Raw genomic sequence first — 16,041 nt, 5'->3', positions numbered from 1 at the left:
CGACAATAGAAGCGCGCCCGTGCTTCTAGCTTAGCATTACATAATCTGACTTCGTGGTTGTCCGCAAAGCGATGAATGCAGAAGACAACCCTTTCGTCAAGGCCTCTTGAGACAGGGTTTGTGGCGGTTGTCGAAGAACTCAATCCGTCAGGTGATTTGTCATGAGAACTAAATACCTATTACGTATTGCATCAAATCGAAGCTGGATCTTTAGACACGTGACCTCAGTTGGGTACCTAAATTTCAATCTGTCCCCGTGAGTCTGTTTTATGAGAGATGTAATTTTCAAGCCCGTGGGAACAACACCGAATACCGCAGGAAGATTTGGAAGGAATTGACGACCATATTGGGCATGGGTAACTAAATAGGTGACAATATATATCATGAGAGTGGATCAATTGTATTTGGTATGAATGAAAGGGACACGACTGAGGTGATTGCTATATTCCAGTGTCCGACTGTCCGACTTGACAAACGTACCCGCTTTTCACTCAAAGCAGGTCTAGGATGTTTGGAAATGTGCCAACTTGAGTGATGAAATGGCCACCATGTCGGTAAGTGTGTCAAACTAATCGAGGTCCATCGGCTCGGAGCACTCTCGAAAGGCATCTGGTGTCGAATGCTCCTTTTGTGGGATCGCATTCGGTTCAGGCACTCTCGTCTTAGCCAGCATCTTCTGGCTCGAGTAGATACTTGCCCATAGACCATACTCGGCCGCGTTTTGCCGGTAGATATTGAGGTATGTGTAAATATCTGCCTTGTAAGAAATGCCGCGGCCAAAGCCGACCAGTCCCATGCCTTCCAGCTCTTGCAAGACGCGAAGTACGTCTTTGGTGTCGCCAAAGTCCTTTGTATAGATGCATATCAGCCGCGGTTCAGTCCCGCCTTCATCTGTCGCGACTTTCGCTCCAGAACCAAGGCGATTGCTAATGGTCCCTTCGACCACAAGTTTCCACACTCGGCCAAGATCCTCCAGGCTTGGAAAGAGCATCCACTAATATATTTGATCAGCTCTGCGTTGGACCGATAAAGAAGGAAGCTTCACTACCTTTCCCTCAGTCACGTTTGTCTTTTGAGCTAGATCGACAATTTGTTGCTTCAAACGATCGGCTTCTTGGCTCAGCATGCGCGCGACGGCCCCCTTTGACTCCCTAGAATGCTTTTGCTCAATTTCCATCCTCCTCTGCTTCGATTGCTGAAGCAACTCTGCTCCGGATTGGACTAACTCCAGGGTCTTAGCGCGGCCGGAAGTCCGTTGACCGTTACGATAGGGATTTGCAGCCCAGATCCAGGGGCAGACAGCAACAGGAGTAGTCAGGGGTGGTAGACGTCTGACAAAGTCGTCGACAGACTCTCCCAGCTGCCAGGCATCCGGCTTGCCTTGATAAATATTGTGCAAATCGGAAGGCGACATGATCCTTATTCTTATTGAGATCTTTCTCATGTGTTTCCTAGAAGGTTTCGGCTCTATATCTCTTGGAGACTGCAGTCAGGCGTTGCTGCTCTTTGTTGTCGCCTTGGGCTAAACGTTAGCCTTATCTCACAAGTCAACCACTCCACAGCTGATTTTACGCTAATACTATTTTTAGATTTGACAAGACTTTTAACAAGACTTTTAAAACTTCTAACGTTAATTAAGCTAATTAGATATTAATTACTAACAACATATAAAATTATTTATAAAACGTCTAAGAAGAAACAAAGTAACGTAGATACTAAGCAAGCTACTATCTCTATTTGTTATGAATGAAAAAGCAACATGTTGCGATAACCAAGCAGACGTCGCTGAAGCCATGTAAGGCCTGGAGGACTGGCATGATGGGAACACGACAATGCGCGGGGCAGCTTATGTCACAAGTCATGTGGCAACAATCACAGCTAAAAGAGCAGACGCAAACTTAGCACATGCTAAGACTGCGACTAGAAGCTTAGCAGCAACTAAGTTAAGAAATAAAGGGATATATAATAGGTATAGATCTTCTAGCTAGATTTTCTCTTTATAGTTATATTTAAATAAATACTAGATACCTAGATTGTTACATCTTATATAATTATTTAATTACTTTATAGATTACTTACGCACATAAGTGTAAAGTATAGAAGTTTAAACAACTTTATTACTACCTTTTAACAAACTATTATTCTTCTTGTTGAATGGACTCTCTGCTAGCTAGCACTTGGTGTCAGCAAATGCGTACAAGACGGAGAGGTTTGCACAGTGTAAACATTGCACAGGGGTGTTAGGTAACTAGTGTTAATTACTTCTTATTTTTCCTTTGTACAGAGGAAAAAGGGGATATCTAGATGTTCGCGCACAGAGGTTCGCGCACAAGCATTATGTGACATAGATACGTGATCCTGCTCGTGCGTGATCGCTTGTATCTAGGCTGCTACTGTCACGGTTATGTTACAGCTATCCAACCCCTGAGTACCCTAAGGGCTTGGCACGGGGTATATAGGCTCCTCGGCCTCCGTACCTCTGCCTCCAACCCTAAGGTTTACTCTTGTTACCCCCCCTATCCTGCATTCCCTCTCTGTGACCTGTGTTTCCTGCTCAATACCTCTCACATTGTAAACCTTCACATATCCCCTTAGGATGAGCAGTCCGCGCAGCGCAGCTGGAGGAGGCTTAACCCTATTAATTTTAATGGCAACAACGCTTGCTATAAAACAAGCTAAGTTAAACAAGCCTAGGTATCGCAACTAACAGGAGATGCAGGTACTCCTTATCCTTAATTGTCAGCTTGCGAGCCGCCCATCCACTAAGCCGCCCATCCACTAAGCCGCCCATGCCCTGTTATTGATCTGAGCCCTCACCAGCTACTTTGCGTACGCGCACCAATTAAGCGTTCAAGCTCTCAAGCGGATACAGTGGTGGTGGTGGTGGTAGTGGTGGTCGTCGTGGTGGTTAAATGCAGGATTGTTGTCAGCTGCACTAGCGCTAAGAACCTTGTGTTTTAGCGCAAAACACCTTCTGTTTTAGCGCGAAACATCTCCTGTTTTAGCGCAAAGCACCTCCTGTTTTAGCAAGAAGTGCAGCACAGACAGCTTTGTAATGCAACTGCTATTAAGCTCTAGGTGGCTTTAGGCAGTACCTGGGAAGCCTCCGGGCCGTATCCGGATCGCCTCCGGGCCTCCTAGATGGCTTTGGGCTACACCTGGTTTGCCTCCAGGCTGTATCCAGATGGCCTATAGGCCTGCAATTGCCTACTGGCTTTGCAAAGTTGCATTACTGCCAGATGGTCTTTAGGCCGTATCTAGATGGCCGTCAGCCTATACCTAGATAGCTTTAGACCGCACCTAGTCTGCCTCTAGGCTGTATCTAGATTGCCTACAGGCCTCCTAGATAGCTTTAGGCTACATCTAGTTTGCTAGTAAACTATATAAGGTTTAGCAACTAAATTTTTTTAAACTAACCTTAGCTACCTCTTTCTAAGGGCTTAGGACGCGCCCTAAGAAGAAGGGGGATAAGTAGACTATCCCTACTATTAGCCCTATCCTATAAGCTACTACCTACCTTAGCAAAGGCAGGTAAGAAGGAAGGGTGGGACATAGAGGTTCCTCCTTAGGGAGATCTCCTATTAAAGTTAACTTAGTTGCACTAGTACTAGACAGCGTATAGGCTGTTACTAGATAGCCTATAGGCCTTACTAGATTATAGTTACTTTAAGCTGCAGCTTGCAATTACACTAAGCTGTAGCTCTACTGCACAGAGATTTAGACAACATTAGACAGGCCACGCCTAATTAAGTCTAGTTGCATGTACAGCATTACTGCCTAGTGCTATTGCATATGCCTTTGTGTATTCTAGCAAAGCAATGCCTTACAGTTCTTGCTAAGCCTGCTAGCTTGTGCAACCTCCTGTGCTGTACAGCCCCTATAGCAATGCTTACTAGCCTAGGAGCTTATAGCTATAGCAATGTACGCCCTTATAATAAGCTTAACACCTTATTTGTAAAGATGTAAAGCGCTTAATCCCTGCTTTGCATAGTTGCGCTAGAAGTTAAGCCTAACGTCCCTTAATTACACGTATCTAGCACTGTCGCTGCGAGGTCTGGCCACCTTGTGGTAGCAGTGCAGAGCCGCGACACCAGGTTGCTGTGTCTACCTGTTATGTCGCTAGCCTACATAGTTAGCATCCTGTCCTACCTATAATGTTTGTGTTGTTATCTATCTTCTTTAGCTCCTTTAACAATTAACCTCTAGCTAGAAGAGCTCTTAATGTTAAATTTAGGCTTGCCACTGTAAGGCTGTCTAGCTCTATGCGCTTACTAAGCACGTGCCGTACGAGCTGAGTACGTCTAGCGTCCTGCTATCCATGCGATAGCTCTCTGCCTAATATGGTATGCCAGAGAGGTGGGGAAACACGCGTACAGCTTAGGGAGCTGTCACCCACGCTCGCACCTGACTACCAGCATGGCAATGCTCCTAGCAAATAGCAACTCCCCTTAAGCATTTCGCGTACAGAGAAAGAACTGGCGGAACACCGCCCAGTTCAGCATTTAATTGCTGTAACTATACACTAGGGCCCATGCGGGCTTGGCATGGTATCTTCAAACGCTCAGCGCGCGGAGATAGCCCGGTGCGGGAACAGTACATCTATAGATGCCCTCTAATGCCTGCGGGTATTAACTACCTTAGGACCTTTAAAAGCAGACCTTAACTAAATAGTAAAGATGTAAAGTTGCAATCTTAGGTTGCTTATATTTAAGTAGGCTGTTTAATTGCAGGCTATCTGCTTTATTTAGCCTCTAAAGGTCTACTAGGCTTAACCTAATAAGAACGTCCTACTGCAGCACCTGCGGCGCCAGCAATAGCGTTCTAAAGCACCTAGTTGCACTTCTCCTAACATAGTTTTTCCTCACTAAGGTTTTCCAGAGTTCAGTCACCAAGGATGGGTACTGCCTAGGCGTGACCCGTACGGTCACCACCGCAGGTCCGCCTATGGCCAGTACAAGCTTCTACTACTTGGCTAGCGTTCGATTTAAATCCTCCTAGCTCTGTAGCTAACTACGTACTCTTTTTTTTTTTTTCCTACATAGTTTTTAATGAGGCTAGTCACACTACTTTTGTACATAGAATTTGACACTACCTATCCTTTTCTAGGTCTCGGGACGAGCCCTAAGAAGAGGGGAGGCTATGTCACGGTTATGTTACAGCTATCCAACCCCTGAGTACCCTAAGGGCTTGGCACGGGGTATATAGGCTCCTCGGCCTCCGTACCTCTGCCTCCAACCCTAAGGTTTACTCTCGTTACCCCCCCTATCCTGCATTCCCTCTCTGTGACCTGTGTTTCCTGCTCGATACCTCTCACAGCTACGCTACTGCTGCGTACAGACACTAGCAACTTTTCTTTTTATCTAAAGAGTTACCTTCTGTACGCGTTACCTTCTTTTTGTCTGTGTAGGTCTATCTAATTACATTCTACCTTTACTCTACTTTATTTATTAGGACTTGCCTTAGTAATGCTGTGCATTAAAATAGGCTAGTTATACTATATAAATAGCTTTTTTTTTCTTTATTCTTTACTTTCTAAGCCTTGCTGTACAATCCCCTAGCTCTTTTTTCTTTTTATATAGTGCTAACAGTAATAGATTCTTATAATAAGAAAAATAAGTGTGTACAATATAAAAAAAAAATAAAATAAAGAAAAATAAGCTTTATATAAAGGCGTTGTTAGTCTAGTTAGTCTAAGGCATCTTTGCGCACAGGATCTAGCTAGTCTACAGATGCTTCTATCTAGATAGAGAGGCAGTTAGTTAGGACTAATAATTAAAAAGCTTAGTTTAGTGTTTTCTTTATACATGCATTTACTAGGTTATTTTTACTATTAATTTACTTTATTTTAGTAATTTCCCTTTTCTTGTATAATTTATAAAGTAACATAATGTTAATTATAAGTTACTTTTTACTAGTAGTGCTTAGCTTAATAAGGTAATTATATAGAAACTTTAAATCTATGTAGATTACTACTAGAATTAGTAGTAGTTTAAGTATTTATATAATTTACTATAAAGTTATACTAAAGGTAATTATATTATTAAACCCTCTAACTATTTTATATAGTTTACTAGCAAGAACACTCCTAGTTACTCTTTTACACTTAGTAGAATTCTAGTATATAATGTTACTGTTAAATGGGCTCTGACAGCTAGCTGCTTATGGTATAAGCACTTAAGTAGCAAGAGTAAGAGTGGTGTACAGTGTGCACAGCATACAAGGTAGGTAAAGTAAGAGTAACATGTTTCTAGTTCTATTACTCTTGTCTTTCCTCTGTACAAAGAAAAAAAGGGATATTTAGATGTTTACACACAGAGGTTTGCGCATAAGCATTATGTAACATAGATACGTAATCCTGCTTGTGCGCAATTGCTTGTATCTAGGCCGCAACGCTGCTGCTGCGTACAGACACTAGCAACTTTTCTTTTTATCTAAAAAGTTACCTTTTGTATATGTTACTTCTCTTCTGTCTATGTAGGTCTATCTAATTATGTTCTGCCTTTACTTTACTTTATTTATTAGGACTTGCCTTAGTAATGCTATGCGTTAGAATAGGCTAGTTATGCTATGTAAATAGCTTTTTTTTTTTTTATCTTTTACTTTCTAAGCTTTACTGTATAATCCCTTAGCTCTTTTCTTTTTTTATACAGTGCTAGCAGTAACAGATCCTTATAATAAGAAAAATAATTATGTATAATATAAAAAAAAATAAATAAAAATAAAAAAAAATAGGCCTTATATAAAAGTGTTATTAGTCTAGTTAGTTTAAGGCATCTTTGCGCACAGGATCTAGCTAGTCTACAAATGCTTCTATTTAGACAAAAAGGCAGTTAGTTAAGACTAGTAATTAAAAAGCCTAGTTTAGTGTTTTCTTTATATATACATTTACTAAGTTATTTTTACTATTAATCTACTTAATTTTAGTAATTTCCCTTTTCTTATATAATTTATAAAGTAATATAATGTTAATTATAAGTTACTTTTTACTAGTAGTGCCTAGCTTAATAAAGTAATTATATAAAAACCTTAAATCTATGCAAATTACTACTAAAATTAGTAGTAGTTTAAGTGTTTATATAATTTACTATAAAGTTATACTAAAAGTAATTATATTATTAAACTCTCTAACTATTTTATATAGTTTACTAGTAAGAACACTTCTAGTTACTCTTTTACACTTAGTAGAATTTTAGTGTATAATGTTGCCTAGTATTTTAAAGTAGTTGCTTTACTTTATATAGTTCTTATTACTTAATATAATTAAAAATTCTAGCTATAAGCTAAAGTTTTTATTATTAGTAAATAATTTATTTATAAAGATAAACAGCTTTACATAATTAAGCTATAATAGTAGAAAAGTAAGACTACACTTACTATTATCTATCTACTATTAGATTTATGCGTTAAGTGTGTTAATATTATTATATAAAAGGTCTATAGTTTATGCAGTAATAGATAAGTTAAATGCTACCTTTAGTTAATATACAGATGCAATGTATACCTCTTTTGCACATTACTTAACATATTATTATGCAGCATTCTTGTCTTCTAAGTTAATTATATAAAGGTAGCTTACTTATCTTTTTTAAGTAAAGACTACTATGTTATGCGTAAGCTTAATCCTTTTACTATTAAACTTAATAAGTTGCTTCTTTACTAGAATAGTTTTACTTTTTATGTAAAACTTTACCTTTTATAGTTTTTTTTTTTCTCTTTACACAAAATTTTTTATTATAATACTTAAGGTGTTGTATAAATGCTTCTAGTTATTTCTAGAGCCTATGTTATACATATAGTGCATATTTACCTAACCTTCTAGGATATCTAGAAAGATGTCTGTGTACTAAGTTTTCTAAATATCTAGCTATTAATATAGATTAATAAAGATCTTTATTTTATTTATAAAGATGTTATATAGTTAACTTATGTAGTTATTATTTTTTTTTATGCTTTTTAGAATTATATAATTTTATTTACTAAAAGTTTTTCTTTAGTAGTTTCTCTCTAAAGTAGAAGTTTGTACAGGTTGTAATGTAGTATAGATTGTGCAGGTAGTATTAGTAGTGTATACACTACTGCAGGCAGTAGTGTGTACAATTAAGGGTGTGGAGCAGGCGTTAGGTAGAGTGGCATGTATTGTTTGTACAGTAATTAGTGTAGTGCTAGCTAAAGTGTAGGAGCAGGTAATGCTAGTATATTTAGTGTTAATAGTAGCATTATGTTTAGTCTGCTTCTATGTAGAGCCTTATATAGTAATAAAGGTTACATATAAAGCCTTTCTAGTGTAATTACTTTCTTTTATGCTATATTATATAGCTTCTAGGCTTAGGTACCTTTAGTGCCTAGCTATAGTATAATTCTTTTATTTTTTAGCACTTATATAAGCTTTTTTTTTAAATATGTAGCTAAGTACTAAAAAGTTTTATAGTGTCTATTTTTTAAAATTTTTTATATACACACTTAAAAAAGTAGCGCCTTTTTAAGTTATTATATATAAATTAGTAATTATATAACTTATGTATAATTAAGTCTATAAGCTTATTAAAGCCTTTAATATGTTAATCTTATTATTTTAGTACTTTAGGCTAGTTTTATTTCTTAGTGTTGCCTTTAATATCTCTATGTCTTTTATAAGTTATTTATATAATAGAAATTATTTTTTATTTTTTTTATTATTATGTAAAGTTATTAGTTACTAATAAAATTTTATTATAATAGTATAGTTAATTACTTTTTTAGTAGATTACACAGGTACTGCTGTTGTCTAGCTGCTAGGTTATGCAGCTTTAATAGCTTTAGTGTGCGCCTTACACTATCTTTTTTTTACTTTGTACAGTAGCAAAGCTTGCTGTATAATGTAAAGAATTAATATGCTATTATCTAGCTACTAAGTTGTGCAGCTTTAGTAGCTTTAGTATGTGTCTTACACTATCTTCTTTTTACTTTATATAGTAGCAGAGCTTGCTGTATAATGTAAAAGATTAATCTACTATTTTAAAAAATAAGTAACTAAATAAAGTACCTTATAAAGTGTAAGTACTCTACTATTACTTTTTTTAAAGAATAAGTAATAAAACAAAGTACCTTATAAAGCATAAGTACTTTATTATTACTCTTGCTAATTTATAGTTAATTAAATTAACTACTAATTAGTATTAAATAGGCTCTAATAGCTAGCTGCTTATAGTATAAGCACTTAAGTAGTAAGAGTAAGAGTAGTGTATAGTGTACACAGCGTATAAGGTAGGTAAGGTAAAAGCAATATGTTTCTAGTTCTATTACTCTTGTCTTTCCTTTATACAGAAGAAAAGGGGGATATCTAGATGTTTGCGCACAGAGGTTCGCGCACAAGCATCATGTGACATAGATACGTGATCCTGCTCGTGCGCGATCGCTTGTATCCAGGCCGCGACGCTGCTGCTGCGTACAGACAGTTACTTAGTATTTTAAAGTAGTTACTTTACTCTATACAGTCTTTATTACCTAATATAATTAAGAATTTTAGCTATAAGCTAAAGTTTTTATTATTAGTAAATAATTTATCTATAAAGATAAACAGCTTTACATAATTAAGCTATAATAGTAGAAAGGTAAGACTGCGCTTACTATTATCTATTTACTATTAAATTTATATGTTAAGTGTGTTAATATTATTATGTAAAAGGTTTATAGTTTATGTAGTAATAGACAGGTTAAATGCTGCCTCTAGTTAACACATAAATACAATGTATGCCTCTTTTACATGTTACTTAATATATTATTATGCAGCATCTTTATTTTTTAAGTTAATTATATAAAGGTAGCTTACTTATTTTTTCTAAGTAAAAACTACTATGTTATGTGTAAGTTTAATTTTTTTACTATTAAACTTAATAAGTTTCTTTTTTGCTAAAATAGTCTTACTTTTTATATAAAACTTTACTTTTTATAGTTTTTTTTTTTTTTATGTAAAATTTTTTATTATAATGCTTAAAGTGTTGTCTGTTTATAAGCTAGTAATACTAAAAGTGTGCTCTTCTTTATTAGTAATTAAAAAGTAGGGGTTGTATAAAAAAAATGTGCATGTGTAGCTTTTTTTTATAGTAGTTATAATATATTTTAAACTAATATAGTCCTAATTTAGCAGCTCTATATAAGGGTTGTACAACCTAGAGTATTATATTTAGTAGAAAGCTCTAGTGCATCTTCTTTAGTAGCTTTATGTACAGCGTACGCATAAGCTTATTTATTAATTAAATGTATACTTATATAATATTACATAGTTTAAAATGCATTTTATATATAGCTCTTAGGCTTACTTTTATAGCTAAAAGTAGTCTCTAGCTTATTCTCTAAATAGTTAGTAACTAGGTAAAAATTTCTTTCTTTTTTTTATTTAAGTAGCTAGCAAACACTAAGTAGAATTTCTTATATAGTTAGGTTATTTTACCTTTTACTTTTTATATAAAGTAAAGGTTAAAAATCTAACCTTTATGCTTTATTAAGTTATACACTATAACCTTAAAAGTGCTGTTAGTAATTAAAGTGTCTATTTTTATGTAGTCTAATTCTTTAAATAGTTTTCTAGGTATAGTAATTACACTATTTATATAAAGCTTAATAGATAAGGCCTAATTATCTTTTTTCTTCTAGGTTAGAAATACCTAGTCTAGACTTTATGCAGGTTTCCTTTACCTTTTACTTCTTCTAGTATCTATATCTTCCCTTTACACTAGTGCAGCATTACTATCCTAAAGGGCTTAGTTTATAGTAGGCTTTAGTTCTGCCTCTATAACATTTTTATAAAGCTATTTTTTTTTCTTTTTTTTAAAAGATCTTTTTATATAAGAATTAGTTTATCTAAGTTATTTATTATAAGTAATGTCTGTACGCAGCAGCAGCGTCGCGGCCTGGATACGAGCGATCACGCACGAGCAGGATCACGTATCTATGTCACATGATGCTCGTGCGCGAACCTCCGTGCGCGAACATCTAGATATCCCCCTTTTCCTCTGTACAAAGGAAGAACAAGAAGTAATTAACACTAGTTACCTAACACCCCTGTGCAATGTTTACACTGTGCAAACCTCTCTGTCTTGTACGCATTTGCTAACACTAAGTGCTAGCTAGCAGAGAGTCTATTTAACACTAATTAGTAGTTTAAATACTGTAAAAAAGAAAGCTTTTTTTATACTTTTTTATTTAAAAGTTTATATATAAAAAGAATTCTTTTTTTTACTACTTTAACTATAAATTAGTAAGAGTAAAGATAGAGTTTAATTTATGTGTAAGTAGCTATAAATTTTTATTTAGTTACTTAAGTAAAAGTAAGAAACCTATTTATATAATACTATTTAAAAGTATTATATAAATAGTAGTGCTTGTTTAATACTAGAAGGTCTGTTTTATCTTTTTATATAAGGCTATTTAGAGGTAGTGTACAACAAGAAGTAAGACAGCGCGCAACAACACATAATTAACTACTATAAAGTAATAAGCAACGCTAGCTCTATCTATAACTAGCTAACATAACATATTAATATATAACTAATATATACTTTTTATAGGCATCTTAGCAAAGACCCTAGCAGAGTAGATAAATATTAAAGATTAAGTAAATAAAATTAAACTATTAAATAATATACTTAAAAAAAAGCTTAATTTATACACAGCTAACTTAATTATAAAACTTTACACATTAAGTGTAATAAATGTATGTACACTTAAGAACTTTTAAAATAACTTTATAAAGTAAAAGCTTATACACTTTAGAGATCTTAGCTAACTGTTTTTATAAAAACTAATTACTACTCTATAAAATAAAGGCATTAGCTTTAAAAAGAACATAATAAAGGCTACTACACTATATAGACTTATAAAAGAAAAACACATGTTTACTATTTTACTAGAGCATTATATAAAACTATTACTACTATTACTAGTCTTAACATAATAAAGGATGTCTTTATATAAATTACCTATAGACTTAATACTTTCTTTATAATTAGTACAACTACCTTGCAATAGCTTACTGTACAAGAGCATAACTAGGCAGCTACATGTTCTTATAGCTATAGCTCTACATAAGATTCCCTAAAGCTTATACCTACTATATATAATTTAATTACTATACAATCTATACTAACTTTTACTTATATAAGATATTACAGCAGAGAACCTTACACCTAAGAAGGTTATATAATTCTAGAAAGCATAAAAAAAGAAGAATAACTATATAAAGTAACTATATAATATTCTAGCTAATAAGGCTATAGTATTTATTAAGCTCTGCTAACACCTTGCTATCTTTAAGGCATTATACATAAGCATCTTTTCTAATATCTTTAAAAAGCGCGCACACATGTTTTACTTTTATAATATTAGTCTAGAATAATTATAAAAGTTACTGTATAAGTAGCTTAGTAATTACTTTAATACTAATATAAACTATAACTAGTATTAGATAGATTAAATAATAATAAGCTTTATATAAAGTAAGTAAAAAAACTTTATAAAAACTTTATATAAAGCTTTTAAAGCTATAATTAATAAACTTACTCTTATATAAAAAGCTTTTAGTCTATAATTCTAAAGCAAGATACTACTTTACACTGCTGTTATATAAGCATGCTAAAAGCAACTTAAACTTAAATAAGTAATGTTCTTAATTAAGCTTATATATAAAGCACTGTACAGTAACCTCTATTTAGCACTTTAGGTTATAATTAATTAATAGAACAATGCATTTATAAATAAATCCTAAAATGTGTACTACACTAATAGGTAATATAGCTTACTATGTACACATAGCTATTAATAACATAGAAGAAGCCTAAGGGGATATAAAGAATTATTTAGACTATAGTCCTCTATATAATTAAAGTAATGCTTTGTCTGTTATAAGAAAAAATGTTAGTTAATAAATTATCTTTACATAGATTAATTCTGTGCAAAACGCTAATATATCTTTTTATATAAAGAATTCTATAACAAGACACTAACATATAAAAAAGTAAATGTATATATTTAAAAGTTTAAAGGTAAGCTAAAGTAGAAGAAAAAAAAGTTACATAATAATAATAACTTAAATAAAAAAAAAAGTAAGAAAATTATTAACTACTTTACTAATACTATATTTTTTTACTGCGCAACTATAAAGAACATCTATAGCCTAGAACTTAAAAAATACGCAGAACAGTTTATCCTTAAAGATTAATACTATATAGTATACTAAGGTAAACTATAGAATACTAGTGTAGTAAGAATCTCTACTATAAAAAAGTTATAACTTAAAGCATACCTATAAGAATTCTCTTATATAAAAGTAGACTAGACACTAAGAAAAAAGAGTATTAGCTTTAAAAAATAAAAATTAATAAAATTAATTAGTACTATATAAATTACTAACCTAGTTAGTAATATAATATATTACATTCTAGACACTCTAACACTGTTCCTACTGTCTCTAGTAGACGTAGACTAAATAGGTGCATACTTTAATAATGTTTTAAATGTTATTATACATAAAAACAAAACTACTATACTTATTATATAAAAATAAAGACACTTTTTTTTTAATATTAGTAAAAAAAAATTTATATCTTTCTTTACTAAATTAAAACTCTACTGCCTCTACTACTAATTTAGACACCCCTGCATAGAGAGACTCTAGAAGATGCTAACTAGCGCTAGCTACAACATTAATGCTATAGTGCTAGAAGAGATTAAGAAATTCTGCTACCTCTGCTAATTATATAACTAGGCCCTATAAAAATTTAAGTTTATAATTAAAAATAACACCTACTTTAACTATAAAGTTATTATTAATGTTATATAAATTAATAATAAAGATGTCTTATATATTATTAATGTAGACACATTATTTTAGGCTGCTATATTCCTAAAATCTATGTCTACACAAGATACCTAGAATGCACTGTGCAAATGCTAAATTAACACTTATTAAAAACCTCTAAACTATATTATGCATAACCTTAGTATAAACTTTGCTTTAAAGGATTTTTAAGCTTGTGTAAAGATTATAAAAGCTACATGTAAGCAGATGCCTATAGAAGCACATTAGGTAGTTAGAAAGGTTAAGCGTGCGCATACACCTCTCTAACAAGCATTTAACATCTTAAAGACTAAGCTAGGTGACTGTACAGATAATAAGGCTATTCTATAGATAGCAGTTAAGGCTCTAAACAACACAGCTAGCCCACACAGTCTAGTACCCACGCTGCTAGTCTTTAAAGCATACCTAAGAATTAACCTAGACTCTCTACTATTACTAAACATTATTACATAAGTAAGCGCTATATAAAAGGTAATAAAGATACTTTAAAAAAACTATGTAAAAGTAAACATTAATTATGTAATTAACACTTATAATAGCCTTATAACGCATAAAGTTCTTAACCTCCCCCTTAGCTTAGAAATTATAGCATAAAGGGAGAAGAAAGGCTAGACTAGCCTATATAAGATTAAGAGCATTAAAGAGAGAGACATTATTATTAAAAGAAAAAATAGCCTACTAAAGCTTTAATGTACACAGGCTAAACTATACTATAAAGAAAAAGAGGAAGATAACCTACTTATAATAAATAACTTAGATAAACTAATCCCTATATAAAGGGATCTTTTAAAGAAAAGGAAAAAAGAACAGCCTTATAAGAATGTTATAAAGGTAGAACTAGAGCCTACTACAGACTAAGCCTCTTAGAATAGCAATGCTGCACTAGTGCAAAGGGAAGATATAGATACTAGGAGAAGTAAAAAGCAAAGGAAACCTGTATAAAGTCTAGACTAGGTATTTCTAACCTAAAAAAAGAAGAATAATTAGGCCTTATTTATTAAGCTTTATACAGACAGTGTAATTACTACACCTAAAAAACTATTTAAGGAATTAGACTGCATAAAGATAGACACTTTAATTACTAATAGCACTTTTAAAGTTATAGTGTACAACTTAATAAGGCATAAAGGTTAGATTTTTAACTTTTACCTTATATAAAAAGTAAAAGGCAAAATAACTTAACTATATAAAAAATCCTGCCTAGTGTTTGCTAGCTACTTAGATAAAAAGAAGAGAGAAATCTTTACTTAGTTACTAACTATCTAGAGGATAAGCTAGAGACTACTTCTAGCTATAAAAGCAAGCCTAAAAGCTACATACAGAATGCATTTTAAACTGTGTAATATTATATAAGTATACATTTAATTAATAGATAAGCTTATGCGCACGCTATACGCAAAGCTACTAAAGGAGATGCGCTAGAGCTTTCTACTAAATATAATACTCTAGGTTGTACAACCCTTATATAGAGCTGCTAAATTAGAACTATATTAGTTTAAAACATACTATAACTACTATAAAAAAAAGCTGCGTATGCACATCTTTTTATACAACCCTTACTTCTTAATTACTAATAAAGGAGAGCACACCTTTAGTATTACTAGCTTATAGATAAATAATACTTTAAGCATTATAATAAAGAATTTTACACAAAGAGAAAAGAAAAAACTATAAAAAGTAAAGTTTTATATAAAAAGTAAAACTATTCTAGTAGAGAAGCAGCTTATTAAGTTTAACAGTAAAAGGATTAAACTTACACACAACATAGTAGTTCTTACTTAGAAGAGATAAGTAAGCTACCTTTATATAATTAACCTAAAGGACAAGGATGCTGCATAATAATATGTTAAGTAATATGTAAGAGAGGTATACATTACATTTATGTGTTAACTAGAGGCAGCATTTAACTTATCTATTACTATATAAACTATAGACCTTTTGTATAATAACATTAACACACTTAACGCATAAATCTAATAGTAGATAGATAATAGTAAGTGTAGTCTTACCTTTCTACTATTATAGCTTAATTATGTAAAGCTGTTTATCTTTATAAATAAATTATTTGCTAATAATAAAGACCTTAGCTTATAGCTAAGATTTTTAATTATATTAAGTAATAAGGACTATATAAAGTAAAGTAACTACTTTAAAATACTAGGCAACATTATACACTAGAATTCTACTAAGTGTAAAAGAGTAACTAG

General features: G+C 32.7%; 2 protein-coding genes across 2 annotated transcripts; both read right to left on the bottom strand.

The window, feature by feature from the left end:
- Positions 1-568: 568 nt before the first annotated feature.
- Positions 569-1,414, bottom strand: BDR25DRAFT_205604 (DUF1917-domain-containing protein; the record flags this gene model as incomplete). Its single annotated transcript, XM_033684459.1, has 2 exons — positions 569-994; positions 1,049-1,414. The coding sequence occupies 2 exons, from the start codon at positions 1,412-1,414 to the stop codon at positions 569-571; spliced, it is 792 nt and encodes a 263-aa protein (XP_033554797.1).
- Positions 1,415-2,511: 1,097 nt separating this feature from the next.
- On the bottom strand, positions 2,512-2,791 carry BDR25DRAFT_299693 (uncharacterized protein; the record flags this gene model as incomplete). The annotated part of the gene is made up of 2 exons (XM_033689211.1): positions 2,512-2,635; positions 2,709-2,791. Coding segments are annotated over 2 exons (207 nt in total), but the record flags the coding sequence as incomplete, so codon positions are not given.
- Between the last annotated feature and the right edge of the window lie 13,250 nt (positions 2,792-16,041).

The sequence above is a fragment of the Lindgomyces ingoldianus genome (genome assembly GCF_010093535.1).
Source record: "Lindgomyces ingoldianus strain ATCC 200398 unplaced genomic scaffold BDR25scaffold_1, whole genome shotgun sequence".
NCBI lineage: Eukaryota > Fungi > Ascomycota > Dothideomycetes > Pleosporales > Lindgomycetaceae > Lindgomyces > Lindgomyces ingoldianus.
Note: the sequence above shows the minus strand (reverse complement) of the source record. Positions and strands in the feature narration are given on the sequence as shown.